At 39.0% G+C, this 17,873-nt stretch overlaps 1 protein-coding gene across 1 annotated transcript; it reads right to left on the bottom strand.

The window, feature by feature from the left end:
* Positions 1-6,655: 6,655 nt before the first annotated feature.
* On the bottom strand, positions 6,656-16,769 carry LOC137284249 (cilia- and flagella-associated protein 251-like). The gene is made up of 4 exons (XM_067815990.1): positions 16,677-16,769; positions 15,736-16,471; positions 12,459-12,759; positions 6,656-6,762 (listed from the first exon to the last, which is right to left on the bottom strand). The coding sequence occupies exons 2-4, from the start codon at positions 16,420-16,422 to the stop codon at positions 6,704-6,706; spliced, it is 1,047 nt and encodes a 348-aa protein (XP_067672091.1). The 5' UTR covers positions 16,423-16,471; positions 16,677-16,769; the 3' UTR covers positions 6,656-6,703.
* Between the last annotated feature and the right edge of the window lie 1,104 nt (positions 16,770-17,873).

Below are 17,873 nucleotides of genomic sequence, written 5' to 3'. Positions count from 1 at the left end.
ATGAACTGCGTCAATATTTTAATGACAGTTAGTTAAACAACTTTGTTTATTTGAAAGAAAAACATTCTGCAAAAACCTCACAGAGTTGGTATGATGTTCTGATTATTATCAGCCTTCCATTGAGTATGTTATGTTTATTAGTTTTCAAGCTAGACTGCAATTCATCCGTCCGCTTTTGAGTCAAACGGACTATATTGTTCAGTGAGACGTATAATGTACTGATTGCTTTCATGACATAATTATCTGTACATAATGGAATGTGTATGTGGTAATAGTTCAAGCGTTTGAACATTTGTGATGTGCTTTCTAGGAACACAAAATGTCTGATGAATCATGATAGTTAAAATTTCAGGTGTAATGAGTTTAGTTCAGTTTCTGTACTTCTCATCCAAAGTTTAGATTGACTAATTTAAATACATCCACTTACTTCCGGCGACTGTTTAAAACCAACTTTTGCAAAATATTCCATACTGTTTAAAGGTACTGTTTACACATTAACTGATGTATTGTTTATAAAACAAATTAGTAACGTTCTTAAGATTATTGTCATGAGTCCAATAAATGCTTAAAAAAACAGTGAAAATTGGGATATTGTGAACAAACTCTGCACAAAAACGCAGTTGTTCACTATCACGACAATTACACACGTTTTACAGCAATTTGATTTATGATTCTCGTGGAATTCATCTGCATAAGGTTTGCAGTTGATTCCCCCAAAACAGTGGAGAAATGAATCTTCGATGGTAATATATATCTATTGTGTGCGTGCGTGCGTGCGTGCGTGCGTGCGTGTGCGTGTTTGTGAGTCTGTCCAAGAGCGGTGGTCGTGGTGGTTGCTCTCGGGTGGTAGTTTAGGATGGTGGACAAGAGTAATGGAAGACAAGAGTCGGTGAAGACAGCAGCAGCCATGGTTTGTTATTGTTAGGCTGAGTGATGGTCGAAATGGTATACACAGTGGTAAACATGTGACCGAGCGCACATCGGGACTGAGTGGCCAATGATCCCGATGTGGAGACCCGCTCTGTCACCTCCACACATTCAGAAGTCCGACGGCGATTCTTCATCGTCGATGTAGGTGGGGCGACGGTCTTGGTCGACACACCGACTAGCCGCACAATCCGTCCACTTCTTTCGATGATCTGGTTTCCCTGGTTGGTCTCACTGGATGGTCTCGCTGGATGGTCTCACGACTGACCATATCAGTCAGGTTTTTATACACAGGGCCATTACGCCACATTGTGCAAGGTCACTGGCCCATGCACATGTACGTATACGTAAGATTCGCCGACGTAGGGAGGTGTTAATTGACATGTAATGGTAGCGTTTGAGAATTAAGGGCCCTGCCCGGAGGGGGGTTTTGATAAGAGGACCGAATGTTTGCTGAATACATTACATAGACAAAGGGGATAGAATTTCGGTGCACTTTGGACTTATATTGAAACAAATAGAACGTTTGAATAAATGAAGTTTTAAGGAAACTTATTGAAATGATTTAGTCTATGACAAGTCTAAACTTTGGATGAGGATTATATTTGCATCAGTTAATATGACATTGCTACTTTCCGAGATGCACTCAGACAAAACAAGAAGGATACTTCCACCAAAATTTTAGTTTTTGATCCCTTTTAAGTGTGTTGCACTTATGGAATGTTCCACCCGTTGTCTCCCAGATAAAAAAGATAGACATGTAATTATGATTTGAAAATAACACTAAGTGGTGCTATCTCACACCAAACAAAGGTACCAGAATGGTTCTATTTGGCAACGCTTGAGGTTATAAACATGAAAGAAACCATGATATGGCTTCAGACTTTCTATAGTCGTGAACAATTTGTGCATGCAGAACAACAGTGAATTTGGATGTTAGGCAAACGTAGAATCCTTCTAATCACGTGATCTACAAAGTATGATGGTGGTATTTGTAGGTAATTCAGAAAATGAGCCTTCAGCTTCACTGATTCACTTTTCACGTTTTGAGAATAGTGATGACAACTGCTTGAGAGGCAAATGTGTGGACTTTACGTTTGTAAAAATAATTACAAGTTACAAGCAATTCTGTTTTGGACACCTTGTACCTGGACGTGGACACTTTTCATTGGAGTGAATTTAGTCTTACGCAGCACTCAGCAATATTCCAGCTACATGGCTTTTCGTTGGAACCGACCAGTATACACTTGTAAAGTGGAATATCAAACATCCTGTCCAATGGGGTAAACTCAAGTGTAAACACTTAGGTAGTTTGAAAAAACAAACAGACACTGCCCAGCGTTGTCCGAAATATTGTTATTCGTTTCAAAAAAGTAAATTTCTGAGATTTTTATCGTTCTTGCTGAAAGCACTTTAAGCTACGCTTTTTTGTTTTCATTTGCCATCTTTACGGAAAGTGTGAGCGAACAGTCGACTGTCTGATATATCTTAATTAGGCCTAGATCTATGTAAATTATCGGATAAAGAACATTTGCTATTTGAATGAAAGTGAATGGGAATTCCAGTGATATATTGATTAGTGCGATTTTAGAGTGATTTTGTAAACACCATCCATTATGGCGGAAACAACTCTTCAGCGTTCGTGTTTGTAGTATTTTCAAAAGCATCCCAACCGATTCTAGGTTATCGGCAACGTTTCATTGGTGATTTGATGATACCAGTGATCGCTAATTTTGAAAATCCAGTACGTAGAGTAGTTACGTTATTTTTTATTTTCAAAACAAACGCCAAATAACGCCGTTATTCCCGATTTCGTAATGTTGGAAAATGGCCACATTTGCGATATCTACAGCGTATTTTGATAGGTCATTTTCACTACTTTCAGCTCGTTTGTTTTTGTCACTGATGATAGTGGGTGGTTGTCTAGAATCAGTTTTCCGCAGAATTCAAAACTATAAAAGCTATTTGTGTGCGTGATGTATGTTGAATTTCATACGTAGAGGTTGTTAAGGACATATAAGAAGAAGAAGCAGACGGATAACGTCCCTAACGCAACACATCCTCGTTGCCAGTTCACCTGAGAACAACCTTTGTGGTCTCGCGAGAACATCTCCATGGTGACGGTACTCTTCAAACGACGCCATTGTTGTTTAGTATCAGTGTTGCCAAATCCAAGTCTTCGCTGTCATTATACGATTTGATTCATACTGGTGACCTACTTTGCACCATGTTCACGAGCGTTGCAAGTGTTTACCACCAAGGTACATTATTTATGTCTCTTAAGTCCAATTTGGTGTTGGTACTCGGCAACAGTAAACTTACTATCAGTAAGTTTGACCTAGGCCATATGGCGCTCGAACAACAATCCTCAGTAGTTTGCAAACAAGATATTTATGAAGCCCCCATAAATATTACATGTTTAAGGATAATGTGGGCTCATTTCCTAATAAGTCGAAAATATCGTTACGGTCAATTCATGTTGAACGTGTTTGTTCCAAGCAAAACCAAATTGCTCAAAATTCTTAATACTGCATCAAAAATAATTGGCCTACCCTTGGACAGTATCGGCTATTTTTATGAGCAGCAAATTATCAAAAAGACAGACCAAATTCTATGAGACCCGACTCATGTTCTAGTTTAGGAATATCCCATTTTCCCTTCGGGCCGTAGACTGCGTGTGCCGACATTACGAACAATCAGGGTCCGCCGTTCCTTTATACCTTCAAGTATACGTGAAATAAATATGGAAAAGGGATAGCATGTAATTTTGGAGATTGCTGTTGTTGCTGTTGTTGTGTATAGATGTTTTTATGTTTATTTTCATGTGACTGAGACCTGGAACTGTGCAATGAACTTCCACTATATGAACAATAAAGAATTATCTTATCTTATCTTATCTTATCTTATCTTATCTTATCTTATATTTCAAAGATCCCAATTCACCATCTGTCATCAATTTTGAATACGTTTTACATAGATTTTTTTCATCATTTCCCTCGGCAGCTTGGGAAGAGTTGAGAAAGTCTCAGCGTCCTACCGTTGCTGCCTCCCCCTCTAACCATCCTGTCCCTCTCCCAGTAGGTCATCCAGGGAGTTGACTAGACTTTTCCACATGATATAAAACGGAGAGTTGCGATTTAGAGTGGTTTTGTTACCATATTAGACTTTAAACTATTTACTAGATTTATATGCTTATGAAAATAAGCAAACATTAAGTCAATATGACTGAATGGAAGCAACAGAAAGCATGTACTTTTAGGATAAAATCAGACAATGTTTTTGTAATAGGGCAGAAAGAATCACACTGTGTTAACTATTTTCCCTACATCTTATGTCTTATGAAACTGCCTTTTCTTTCTCTCTAAGCTGCCAACTGTTGAAGTTGATTATACACCCATCACCCAGAACCCTCTCCCTAACCCTGCCCACCCACCACTATGTGGTTCCTCCAAGAACTTTGAGCAGAACATCCTTCAGATAGACTTGGGAGGTCCAACAAAACCATGTGCAGTACATTCCCCAATGAACTTGAAGCAGGACATCCTGGAGATAGACTTGGGAGATCCCACATCACCTTTTACAGTACAGCCTGTAAAAACAGAATCCTGCATCCTGATTGATGTCAGCCACCTGAAAGAACCAAGTCAGCCACAGTCGTTTGAGACAGAATGCTGCTCCAGTGTCTTCAGCTTCATCAAAAGACTGTTCACTCTGTACTAGATGGACATTTGGTGTGGCTAGGACAGTTTGAACTATTACATAATTGTGAAAATCTAAAGAAAACTTTGTGCCTATTTGGACTATTTGAAGGCTTGGTCTCCCTTGAAACATGCAAAATGAAATGATCTGTTGTCAGTAAATATTTCCATAAATCTGATTTTGTATTGAATGTTTTGTTATTACATTCATAAAAGTTAGTTTATTTTCAGTATGTGTTTCAGTTGTAATTTGCAAGTTTCTCAGGACATACGAATGGGACAGGGAAAACAGGTTATACAATTATCAGAGTACGGTGTTCTTAGTTTTGCTGCCATTAAAATGTAAATTTGCATAAGGTGGACTGATAGTGATGGAAGTAATGCATTTGACTCTTGTACTGATTGATGTCCTGATCTCCTAATTAATTTGAGACAGCATGCTGCTGTAGTGTATTCACTTTCTTGACTCATACATTCACGAATATATGTCTTTGGTGTCAATAAACCAGACATTGAGATTTCTCTGTGACAGAGTCTGCTTATCACAATCAACATGTTTTTTATGTAATGAGTAGATTATTTACTTGTTTAACTGTGTGTACACAACCAAGATTGGACGACTGCTCACATCGTACACTGGGCAAGCATACTGTTTCAAGCTTTGTGAACCTATTCACTGCACATGCGTTGTGAGTACAGAACAGCATAGCTGTTGAAATCCCTTTTTACCCCCAGCACTGGGGGAAAATTAGTGAATCATTTGAACTCCGATTTCACAGGCTTTTTCTTCATCAAATTTTTTCTCAACTTTATGGGTTGAACTGGCATTTGTGATGATTTGTTTTGTTAAATGTATGCCGAAAGGTATCAGAATCTGCAGAGTTGTGTTTTACTTTGTGACCTTTAAAATATGTAATAATTAGAAATATCCAATAATTACATCTGAAAATCCCATTGTTCAGATTAAGGTAGAAATTTGCACCCATTGACAGTGTTTAAAAGTCCTGCCTACCCGACCGTCCAGAATGGTCTATTTTCATCTTGGACAGTCTCATTTTAAAAGTTGCAAGTCCGGTAGTCTGGTAGATATTTTTATCCCTAAGTTGCCTAACTGGCTAAGAGTATACTTGTCATAGTATCAGCAGACAGGTTCAGATGGAATTAAAATCATCACAGAGGACCTGACTTCATACCCAGGTTCAAAAAAGCTTTGAAGAGTGTTGTGGTGTTTCAACAGCACTTTACTGCAGATGATGATGAGGTTCCTGCTGCTGAAAAAAACTGCACTGCCAGCCCAGACTATGTCTTAGATTTGTCCGATCTTGATTGTGACTGTGAGGCAGAAAATGAGACAGATTCATAAACCAGGCCATGTAGCTTACATGCAGTAAAGACAGTATTGAGAAACCTGATTATCTTTGTTTTTTTTATTGTTGAAAACCGAACAGGCAAGTTTGTATTCGGACTGGTAATATTTTCAAGTTACCAACCAGTCCGGCTGTCTGGCTTGAAATTTTGGGAGTTTAAACACTGCCATTGACAATTTGCTCCAGAGTGGTTCCTGAAATATTTCCATGAATCTGAAGTTGTGTTCAATGTGTCACAGAAGTGCCATCTTTCCATGTCTTTTGGTGAGACATGAAACTGGAGCATCAAACTGCTGACTGACCTACCACCACTGATGATCTATCCACTAGAACAAGGAGGTGGTTCACAACACAAAGGCGCAAAACAACCTTAAAATTACAAATGACCATTCCAATGCTCAACAGCTTGAAGAAAAGTTTGACATCAATACCTTACCTTTACCATGCACAAAACCTTAAGTTACAGACCTTCACTGCTGCCTTGACATATTACATAGATCATTTCCAACCTCTGCTTAATAGGCCCCTCTCTTAGGAGTGCACCAAATTTCATTAACCTACTGCAAATCCTTGATTTCAGTGGTAAGCGATTCTAAATAGGCAGGCTAAATAGGATGTCATGTCAGAAAACCTGCTACACAGGTAACATAAAAACAAAAGAAGTTTACTGCACATAAAAGTTTAATGTCCATATCATAGTTACAGATGTTGTCATGTTAAAATCTGGAGAATTTGCCTGGCTCTCTGGTACCTCAATGAAGACGTTACATCTGAAAATCACAACATTTAATTGTAATTTGAACAAATTCAAGAATAGATAATGTACAAGTATCTGTATTTCACTGAGAAGGTATGATGGCAAAAATCTGTCTGAATATATTTTAAGAGCTATAAACATCAACTGCTAAAGGCAAACTGGCTGGAAGATCTGGATTTTAGTCTGCTCTGATATATTAGTCACTTGCACTTATCCTCACCAAGAATCTCTACAAGGTATTAGGAACCAACTGAGCAATGTTAATGAAACTCTTAAGGATAACAGTACAATAAATGGATGGTGAGGAACAGCTTACAGGCAGTTTGAAAATTTACAGATAAGAAAATTTCCATCCCATGCAAACTGACTTTCAAGGTCATTTAAATTTCTTGTTTACAAATATCACTCTGAAAACAGCACTGAAGGAAGATAATATACAATTCCATAAATATATGGAGTAAAAGAAATAATCAAAGTTAATGAGTGAGACAGAAATGGACTTCACAAATTGTACCCATTTGGGGAATTGAACCCCATCCTTCACTGTGATGAGCAAGTGCTTTAACCAGTAGACTACCCCACTACCCCTAAATATTGGAAGTGATAATTGTAAAAAATCAGGTGTAGAGGAGACATCATCTCAAAATAACTTTGGAGATAAAATAAGCAATACTTCAAATGGAACAGAAATCTACTCCACTGCCAATCCAAATTCATACGGGTAATGAACAAATGGCTTAAAGCAAAAGTTGTAATTAAAGTTGAATGTTCATAATACTTTTCTTATCTAATGGATTGCACTCTCTCAGATAATCAACAGCTGAAGGCAAACGAACTGTAATAAAAGCTTTTGGCCTCTTGTACTGCTCACCCAACATGCCCCTATACTCTGGATCCATGACATCCTTAGCCTCAGTGAATCATGCAGCTTGACATCTTGACTTCAGTCTCATCGATTGTACTTATCCCACAGTCAGGTGCAGATTACCAAACATATCTCTTAATGTATACAGAGTGGTGATTGTGATGTGGTGATGGTTCTGATTGACTACATAACTCCTATACTTGTGATGGGTTGCTTACCCCAAAGCCATTCCTTCTGTACAACTTCATTCGCTAATTACAAGCTAACACAAACTTTGCGGTCGGAGGACAGCTCTTGACAATGACTACTGCAGCACCAGGACAAAAGGACCACACTGATGAGGTCACTGTACATCCATGACTGATACATCACAAAGATAGTGGAAGCCAAAGACTGTTTGGGACTGCCAAAAGCAATTTTCCATAATGAAAGTCAAGGAGCCATTGCTGTAGAGCATCACGTTCGATGCAGCAGAAGGTGGAAGAACGGCAAAAGTGTACGCCAGTAGCATGGGCGATGGGAGACTTCTGCTGATAAGGTTGGAGACAGTGAGATGAACAGTTGTTTATGCAGTCTATGTCAGTCGTGTGAAGTCGCAACATAGATTTTGACAGCTCTGACTGAGCAAAGCCAAAGTTCCTCGCTTTTCACCTCACCCCAGTATGATACAATAGTGAGATGGCGAGTAGGCAATCCGATTGACTAGGCAATTGATTCTTTGCTATGAAGACCTTGGAAATCTCACCTATATGCTCCCAGCGCATAAAACTCAGACATCTGAGTCGCCTTAGCCAATGCCTGGGGAGCCAAAGGTTTGTAATCATCAGAAACCAGATGTAAGACGACCGCTAAATCCAAAGCCAGAGGACAGAATTTCCTAGACTGATCTGCCAGTTTGGAGGAACGCAATACAGACTGTAGCTCAGAAACTTTAGAGATATTGGTACCAGTATTGTAGCTATTACTGAGTTAACAGCAGCTGCACCAGGACGAAAGGACAAAACTGATGAGGCCCATGTACGTCCATGACTCAGACATCACATAGATATTGGAAAGCGAAGACCGTTTTGGTCTGGCAAAAAAGCAGCTTTCCATGATTAAAGTCAAGGAGCCTACCATCACAAATCAACAGTGCAATATTTTGTACTTGGGTCTACTTCCCTCTAAACAAAGCAGTCTGGACACCAAACCAGTCAAAGCGAGTGGGTGTGTAACAAAGACTTCCATTGGCTGGTTCATCTGACGATAAGCTCCGGTGTGTGTATGGAATGTTGGGTTTTGTTGCTCAATCAACAAATACTGAGATGATAAGTACTGCATGTCTGGAAACTATTGTTTGTCTAAAAAAAGACTTACAATGACAATCTAAGTTTGCACTGGTTTCTGTTCGATCTATCATACAAAAAAAATGGATGCAGCTTGTTTGCAATCAACAGACATCATAAGTACAACATATGCCTGTCTGTAATTACAGACTGACCTCAAGTGCATGAACACATTTATTGTGTATAGCCTGGTATTTTAAGTTCAAGTTGTGGTCAATGATTGAAGTTGTGTATTGCATATTGTCATTAGGAGACAGGCATGGAGACACCTACGTGTCAATACAACAGACACTGGGTGTTGTCTGTGACAGTGGCTGCTTTTTTCTGTTTCCATAGACATTTCAGTTTTCATGCTGAGCATTTTTTAACAATGATACTACCATTTCTACTGCTACACCTTCCTGAAAACTTGGTTTACAAATCTGCCAACCCCTAAGAAGCCAGATGTGAAAAAAAGAGAACGTATGGAACCAGTGTATTTATTTACCGCAGACCCAAGCGGCTTGTAATCACAAGTAAAATCTTTTGTTCTCCAACTTCCACCACAGCGATGATCTTTGCATGCATCACTTGCGTTTTTTCTACGAATTCCCTTCTTGGGAATAAACCGTCCAGGCATCCTGGCACGGAATGATTACACAGCACAGCATAGCTGTTGAAACCACTTTTCATCCCAGGTGGGGTGAAACTAGTGACTTGTTTGAACTCGTTTGATTTCAAGGGTATTTTTTTTATCACATTGTTTTTCAACTTTTTAAGTTGAATTTGCCTATTTATAATTTGTTACTATAAGTCCATACCAAAAGGTATCAGAATCTGCAAGTAATAACACTTGGCCACTACAGATTTTTGAGTTGCTTTAGGCTTCCTAGACAGTCACAAGTGATGCAGGTACAGGCATCTAAAGACAGCATTGAAGCTTTAGTGGGAGACAGAATATCATGCACCTTGCAATAAGTTTAACATTTCTTCCACTTGTTATAAGAAGTATGATGGGCAGAAGTAATGGCTAAAGCAACCCTTCTGTAATAACACTTGGCCATTAGAGATTTCTGTACATGAGCCATACAAGAAGAATGAACGTTTGTAGACATTCATGAAACTGGTCTGAGTGTGGATGGATGAGTACATTGTTTTGAGTGGGTAAAGCTTTTGGCTGTGGCGTGGTGAGACGTAACAGGTTGACGAACCAACTGTGAGCCAGTAAGCAGAGCTCGATCAAAAGCAGTGTCATTTGCTTGGTGGCTATAACTTTTGTAGTACTCGAGGTAGAAGGGCCAGTAGTGGAAATGTGTAAGCATTTAGTTTTTCCCAGTATATGGCCAGATTGTCTGGTAGACAAGAAGTCAACTGGAGAATAACTGATTGGAAGACAAACCGACCAGAAAGTCCGACAGAGACAGAGCTTTTCTGAGATGACATTCTTTATTCCTGTAACGTGTTTGCCTCTTGCTGATGTTCCCATGGAGTCCATCAGCTGGAAGAAGAGCATGGCCCACCTTTGTTGACCGCAGATGGTTGATGTACAAAACAATGGTGGAGTTGTCGGATTGAATGAACAGACTGGTTGATCGCTGCTCCTGGTCCCAATGGCATATGGCTAAGATGACTGCTTTGAACACAGGTTTGCTATTGTGCTCATCAAGAGACAACAGCCTTGCCATGGAACTTGAAAAAGTGGGTTCCCCATCCTGGAGTGACATATCCACGAGGAGGTGATGAGTTGGACAGACTGGCACGAAATACACTCTTCCACTGACATTCCACACTTTGAGCCACCTGCACAGGAATGGGTGGAGTGACAGAGGTGGGTGGATCAACATATATTGGACTTGAGCGGATGTAAGCAGACCAAGAAGCTCTTGACTTTGATGCAAGATCCTCTATTGGGACAGTGCTAGAAAGACAAGGCATTGAATCTTTGCCCACCTGTACAGTGGAACAAACATCTTGCTGAGGCACTGAGTTGAGGTCAGCTCTGATTTGACGTTGATAACCCAGCCTAGCTGGTGGAGTAGGCTTGTAGTGCCCTGAAGATGTAGACACAAAATCTGCGGATCCATCTCAGCTTGAAGGCGTTCATTGATGTACAATCTTGAGGGCAGTTGCCCTGACAAGGGAGTCATAGGCTTTGCAATCTGGGTAAACACTCACAGTGCCAAAGAAATGCCAAATCCTCCACTGAACATGGATCCCTTGGGCCATGAAGCTTAGATTCTACCAGTGGTAGGGGAATATCAGGACATGCAGATAAGCATCTTGCAAGTCTTGGCTGATCAGGCCATTTGTGCCACCTATACTGTAACATAGGAAGTAGGAATGTTACAAGAAAAGTTACGAGACCTTAGACTTACGAGAGTTTGTGAAAAGGGCCCCAGGGTTCTTGGCTTAAGATCAAAGAGACTCAATGGCTAGCCTGTCCAGCAATGTACCCAGCGTAGTCTAAAGAGCTGTTATCTGTGCAGCAGGGAAGGTACAATGCACTGGGTCTAGAGTCAGTGGCGAGATGCCCACAAGTGGAAGCCGATAACCTTGACTGACAGTTGATATGACGAAGGAGTCTCACAACAATGTCCATCGATTTCAAGCTTTCTGCCCACAAACTAGCCCAATATCTGGGGTGGGGGGTCACTGCTTTCCTGCACCAGCCCTGTAACGCCTCTTATGGAAGGAGATTGGAACTGTTACTGCCCCTCCTGCAGGATCCACTGCCACAAAAAGAGTTCCATAGTTCTACGTTAGTGGGCACATACTGAGCTGGTCTTCTCCGCCTCAAAGGGTCCTTTTGTAATTTCAGGACTTCCACAGAGACTTGATATTGGCTATCACTCTTAACTTCAGACCGGTAATGGTTGATGGCCTCATTGAATAAACACTGCATAAACCCAAGCTGTCTAAAGAGCTCAGTTCTGCAGCAATTGTCCCAGAAGATTGATGCTGGGGAACGTGTTGTCAAATTGCCGTAAAATAGTCAAAGAAGTGGGTAACCTGATCAAGGACCGTGCAGAGGTCATTGTGGATTTTTTTACTGGCCTGTCCATTTTTCATTTCTTTGATCAGAAGGACCATGCTCCAGAGGCTCCAGAGAGTCTAGACAACTGGTCCTGTCCTTTCTGTAGAAGACAATGTCATCTTCATTCAAATTCTGACAATAATTACACCTTGCCAAGCACATAAACCAAGGCAGTCTATGCAGGATGGACAAGGGTCAGATTTCTAGAAAGCCTTCTTGTATTGAGAGCAGCTCTTCCTTTTTCTCGATGAGGAATGATTCTTTCAGTTCTAAAGTAATCTAGAATGTTTCACATCAAATTTATAGCATGTCTGTTCATGAGGCCAACAAAAAAAGAATATTCAGAGAGGGGTGTCATGTGGCCAGCCAAAAGTCATGCTGCAGGTATGAGTACAATCTGTGAGATAGGATAAGTTTAAAAATGTGTAATTTCAGTGTGTTACATTTCAGCTCACATGAGATAATGCTTTGGTTATCTAAAGCTGGTAAGAATGTACCATGCTTACCTTTGTTAACATCTTTCCCTTTGTTCTTTTTCTTAGCCTTTGTCTCACCAGCAGTACTATCTTCATCCTCACTCTCATTTTCAGGATCCTCCTCTACTTCTTGCCCAGATTCAGCACACTCCTCTTCTTCCTCCTCAACATCTTTCTCTTCATCATCCTTATCCTTTGCTTCTCCATCATTCTCATATTCCTTTTCAGCTTCTTCCAGTATTGTCTCTGCTTGTTTTGTGGTTTCAGCTCTGCTATGACCCTTTAAATCTTCCAGATACTTCAGCAAGCGCACAAAACCTTCATCGGACACCTACAGAATATTAACAATCATGACACAATGTCAATCATAAAGAAGGCAATAGATGACTGATGGTAAAACATCAAAGTTACAAATTAACCTTTTTAACTGTATTAAGTGTTCATCAACATTACATGTTGTACTAAATGATACAAAAATCATTCACCTCAACACTCAATGTTAAAACATTCCTTCAATAACTGTTAACTATGTGCACAAGAATATTACATTTCCAACCTCCCCACACTGACATCCTGTTCCTAAAAGATTTTTAGCAAAACCAAACCTGGGTCTGTGGCATAATGACGAAACACTTTAACCATTGGCAGAGTTCCCTTTGACGTGGAAACTTGTGTACGAGACCCAGTGTAAAGTGAAACTATGCATAAAAATAAACACTTCATTGCTCTTAACACAATAAAATCTTTAATGAAAATCGTGCAATTCAGTGCTGTCAGCAAAAAATTTAACTTGATTCATTAATGATTTAAATTGATTTGAAAGTACACACGTCACATAATCAAAGTTGACATCCATTTAAACAGATAAATTTTCATCACTTAGTTGGGTCATTCATTTACAAAAATTTACATAAAGCTCAGCCTTATTTGCATAGAACCAGGCTAAATTTAGATGATGCTTTTCTGGTATAATTTTTAAATAACGCAGACGAAAGTAGCATGAAATAACTGAATTTTAATTACTTGATGCTGAGTGGTGCAGATACAAGTTAGTTAACTCAAAGTCCATTTGAGTCCAAATATTCCCAATGAATTGTACTCTGACTCAAAAACAAATAATAATCGTAAATGACTCAAACTAACACCAATGTAAATTGGAAAAACACACCAACCCTGCAGAATTTCGTTTTAACTTCTGTCAACAAAACATAAAAGTTGTTTCACAAACCATCATTATTTTCATTTGATAAAATTATTGTCATTCCCTATCAATGGGAGATAATTCTTTAGAATTCACAGATTTAGAGACATATACCTGAAGAAAAGTAAATATTTGTAGAAAATGGATTATCTTTGTAAATTGTTTGACCTCCAAATTTTTGGCTTCCTAAAAAAACTTTGGAGAGTCACCCTGACCTCCAAATATAAATGTCTAGAGGATTAAGTAACATTTCTGGCAGTGAGACTATCACATCTTTTAATTGGTCCAGTGAGCTGTCCAATTCATGGTAATGTGATTTCCGTGAGTCATATTTCTGACAGTGTGTTGTTCACACCGCTTAACTGATAGGTAATAAATTTCTAAATGGACCTGAGTAGGCTAATTAAATAGATTAACTTAACCATTCAATGAAACCTTACCATGGGAGACACAAGCAAATGAAAGAAACATGGTTGGCAAGTCATATGATTTTATCATATACAAGCATAGCGAAAATCATGATATTTCACTGCTTAAATCACCATAGAGTTCAGATCAAAGGGTATGCCACTGATCACAGAGTTCAACCCAAGAATTTCACCTTTCTTGGCCATCATATTGCTTATGTGTGACCAATGTACAAAAGAAATGCAAATAGAATAAAAAAACAGAACATTTCCTGTCTCCATTTGTACAAGGCAAAGTGTGTTCACACCATTGCCTGTCTCCAAGTGCACAAAACAAACTATGTTCATAACCATATACACCCTATCCTGTCCAAAATTTTTAAAAAAATCCTAAAGACAATTGTGTTCTTTATCAGTTGATGAGCAAAATCAGGTTAGGATTAACCTGATCAAGCAGCAATGATCAGGTAGGTAGCAATGGATTAATTAAGGCTTAGCTAAACTTATTTCATTTTCGCAGAGTATTAATTAACACAATCTCATTTCCACACAGACCATATAGGCCCTATTAGTGATGGTAGTTGTCCTGATTCTGGCAGTGGGATTTTCATAGGTCCCATTTCTGGCTGTGGATTATAACACCTCCCTAAATACGTCATCTGTAGACTGTCAGTTTTGGGATCATACTGTCTAGGGGGAGGAAACCTGCATTGGGCTACCCCACCTCTCCCTTTGTATATGTGTCACTTTTATTATGTTTTCACTTTCAAAAAGTTACAGGGTCTCAACATTTATTTTCAATAATCTTGAAAAACCTATACAATTTGCCATACTTTGCGACATGACTACACACATGATTGGAAATGTTATGTGAGCATGTTATTGAATTTTTTCAGCATCCAAATTATCTTTTACAACACATGCTGTCCAGTATTAACAGGACATGAATACTGTATTCTATTTTCATAATTATTTAAACGATTTTCATAATTATTTAAATGAATGGGAAGTAGCAAAGTCTACAAACACTAACACACAAAAAAATTGTGGATGCTTACGAATTAATTCTGCTATTTCATAATTTAATACCACCTAAAATGTCTCCTCTCTCAGTAATCCTACTAAAACACAACACACAGTTGAATCTTTCTTGATCTAGCATTCAAACTATCAATACAAACTGAAAAGGACAGCTGATTTCAATTTGTTATAATTGTAGTTCAATGCATGCATTTTGATTAAAATATACAACACATGGCCTACACCAAAAACACAAGTTTGAAATATCCATCAGTTAGTCCATATCACCATGTAGGTTATAAATGTAGTCTCCTGAGTACCTACTTTTAAGGAACATTCATTGTAAATGTCCAGTCTTATGTCAGTTGTTGTTGAGTAATGGTATGTATTCAGTTTTTTACATTTCTCTAGGACCACCATTTTGCAGCATGACATCCCTACAGTTGAAGGATTCAAGTCCCTTTGACTCTCAAAATTATAACCTGAGAAGATCCAGATTAGAATTGTCTCCAGCAACCCATACTTGGAGTCAAACAACCAACCAACATATATAACCCACAAAAGCCTGACATGTTTAAGTTTCTTCATGTCACAATATGACATATATTTTTTTTCCAGTTTAGCCAATGAGTTGATATAACAAGGGTTTCAATTCATATTTTATGTTTCTGCAACTCACCATGTTGATATCATACATGTGTGATAGCAACCAGACCTGACGAACCTTCTGGAAGCGCCATACATCATGGTGATAGTACCACTGATTCAAGTATGCCAAGGCAGCATCTTTTGCGACAGTACTTTCTATTTTCTTCCCCTTGTTAGCTTTCTTTAGTTGCCTCTTCTTTTTCATTCTTTCCCTTTTCTCTTCTTTCATTTTCTCCAGTGCAATTTCTTCCGGTGTTTTGGGAACACTTTCTGGTAGCACTTCCTCTTTCAGATTTTTAGATTTCATAAGTTTGAGAAATTCAGGAACTTTGTCTTTAAATTTGTCCTTCCGTTCTCTTCTCTTTCTCTCCTTTTTAATACTACTCTGATCCTGGTGTTTCTTCACACACTGATCTCCATCTTGACCTTCAGACTGGGATTTTCTTTTCTTTGCTTTACTATATTTACCATCTGTAACCACAATATCTTCATTCCTCTCTTCAACAGGCAGTTTTTCAGAATGCCTTTTTCTGTTATGCTTCTTTGTTTTAGAATGACTCACACTAACAGCAACATTTTCATCATTCCCTGGTGAAAATTCCTCTTTACTTTTCTTTACTTTTCTTTCTTTTACAACATCATCAGATTCCTGGATTTTTTGCTTTTGCTTCTTTTTGGTCCTGTGTTGGCTTTCTTTCACAGTATTTTCTAGGGACATGTTTACTCAGCTGATGTCATGCAACTTTGTTGTGTCATATATTACAAATCTGAAACGAAATGTTTACATGAGTAACAATTAAACACAAAAGACCTGTGAATTTGTTGTGTTAAGCACAGTTACACTCAGCTGTCAGGAGCTGATCTTAAATATACTTACATACATTGATCCTAAACTGTCACAACAATATGACCAACGTACTTACATTCAACATTAAATGTGTGACGTGTATAATTTGTCTGGAAACAACTTACTCCTCTGTGATAACGTATCACTTTCAATGTTCAGGGGTAACCCAATCACCAGCGTGAACACGTGTTTTAAAGCGGAAGTAAACATTACTTGAACGATAAATCATAGAGTTGTCTCCCCTACGTAGACGTACAGTCTCGGACAAAAACAAGTTTTCAGCCACATTTTCTTGCAGCTGTTACCGACAAGTATACAATTATCATATGCAGCACTGTTACCAGACAGCAGAAGCAGGTCTAATAACGCAACGTGATAGTTCCTTTTGACGATGCTCAAGATGTCGTGATTGATGTCATGGAGACAAGTAATCTCTTATTTCCGGCAAGTTAGTGTTATACATAGTGTTGGGAACTGGTTTAAATCTCACAACTGATGAGTGATTCAGTAGCAACGAGCATAATTTGGTTAGCATCATTAATCGGAATGACATGGAGAAAGATAATTGTAACCCCAGTCTCAATTTGCCGTGAAGAAAGGGGTAGCTGCGACTTGAGTTGATTTTTGCTTTGACAGATACACATCCACAGAATATGTTGTTGGCCGAGTCGAAGGTGTTTGGTTGCATGAATATAGAATATCGATATGGCCAGGGTTACCAGCTGGGTGTACATCTTAACGTGTTTCGTAACCCTGGGGATTCCGATTTGTGGTGTACTCCAATGCATCGAAAACAGAAAGAAAATAAAGACACGCCCAAGCAGCATAGTCCATGACTATATACATGTCTACTGATGGGCTACGTAATATTTGCAAGTCGCCCAGTCGTGACGTGGCCATCTTTCACGTATTGCAATGCAATCACTCTTGTACTAAGAACATGACTTGCACTGACTGAACCAAGTCGCACCTCTCCCAACTAATTTATTTATTGATTGCTTAGTAGACGTACTGTGCGACCCTCAGTCTCATAACCGAGATCTGTATAGTGATCTGACACCCTCGCTTTTCCAGAGAGTTACACATTTACGTTCTATTCTCATAAAAAATCCCGTAACCATTCCCCACCAAAGCATAGGTTTAAGCCCGTATCTGACGAATGGCACGAAGCCGCATACGATCGTCTGCCTGACGTAATGGAACTAGTGTTATATATAACTTCCAGACAAAGCTGTCATGGGTCTGTTTTGTAGTGGAATATAAATACAAAATCTTGGGTAGCTGAGGATCCGGTACGGTGCTCAATTCCAGTATTGGAAAAT

The sequence above is a fragment of the Haliotis asinina genome, chromosome 5 (genome assembly GCF_037392515.1).
Source record: "Haliotis asinina isolate JCU_RB_2024 chromosome 5, JCU_Hal_asi_v2, whole genome shotgun sequence".
Lineage (NCBI taxonomy): Eukaryota > Metazoa > Mollusca > Gastropoda > Lepetellida > Haliotidae > Haliotis > Haliotis asinina.
Note: the sequence above shows the minus strand (reverse complement) of the source record. Positions and strands in the feature narration are given on the sequence as shown.

What these genes read in the sequence shown, in the direction of transcription:
- LOC137284249 (XM_067815990.1), bottom strand. Translation starts at nt 16,422, where the DNA reads ATGTCCCTAGAAAATACTGTGAAAGAAAGCCAACACAGGACCAAAAAG. An exon ending in ACATGTATGATATCAACATG is followed by an intron (nt 12,760 to 15,735) that starts GTGAGTTGCAGA and finishes AATATTCTGTAG; the next exon opens with GTGTCCGATGAAGGTTTTGT. An exon ending in AGGGAAAGATGTTAACAAAG is followed by an intron (nt 6,763 to 12,458) that starts GTAAGCATGGTA and finishes TGTGATTTTCAG; the next exon opens with ATGTAACGTCTTCATTGAGG.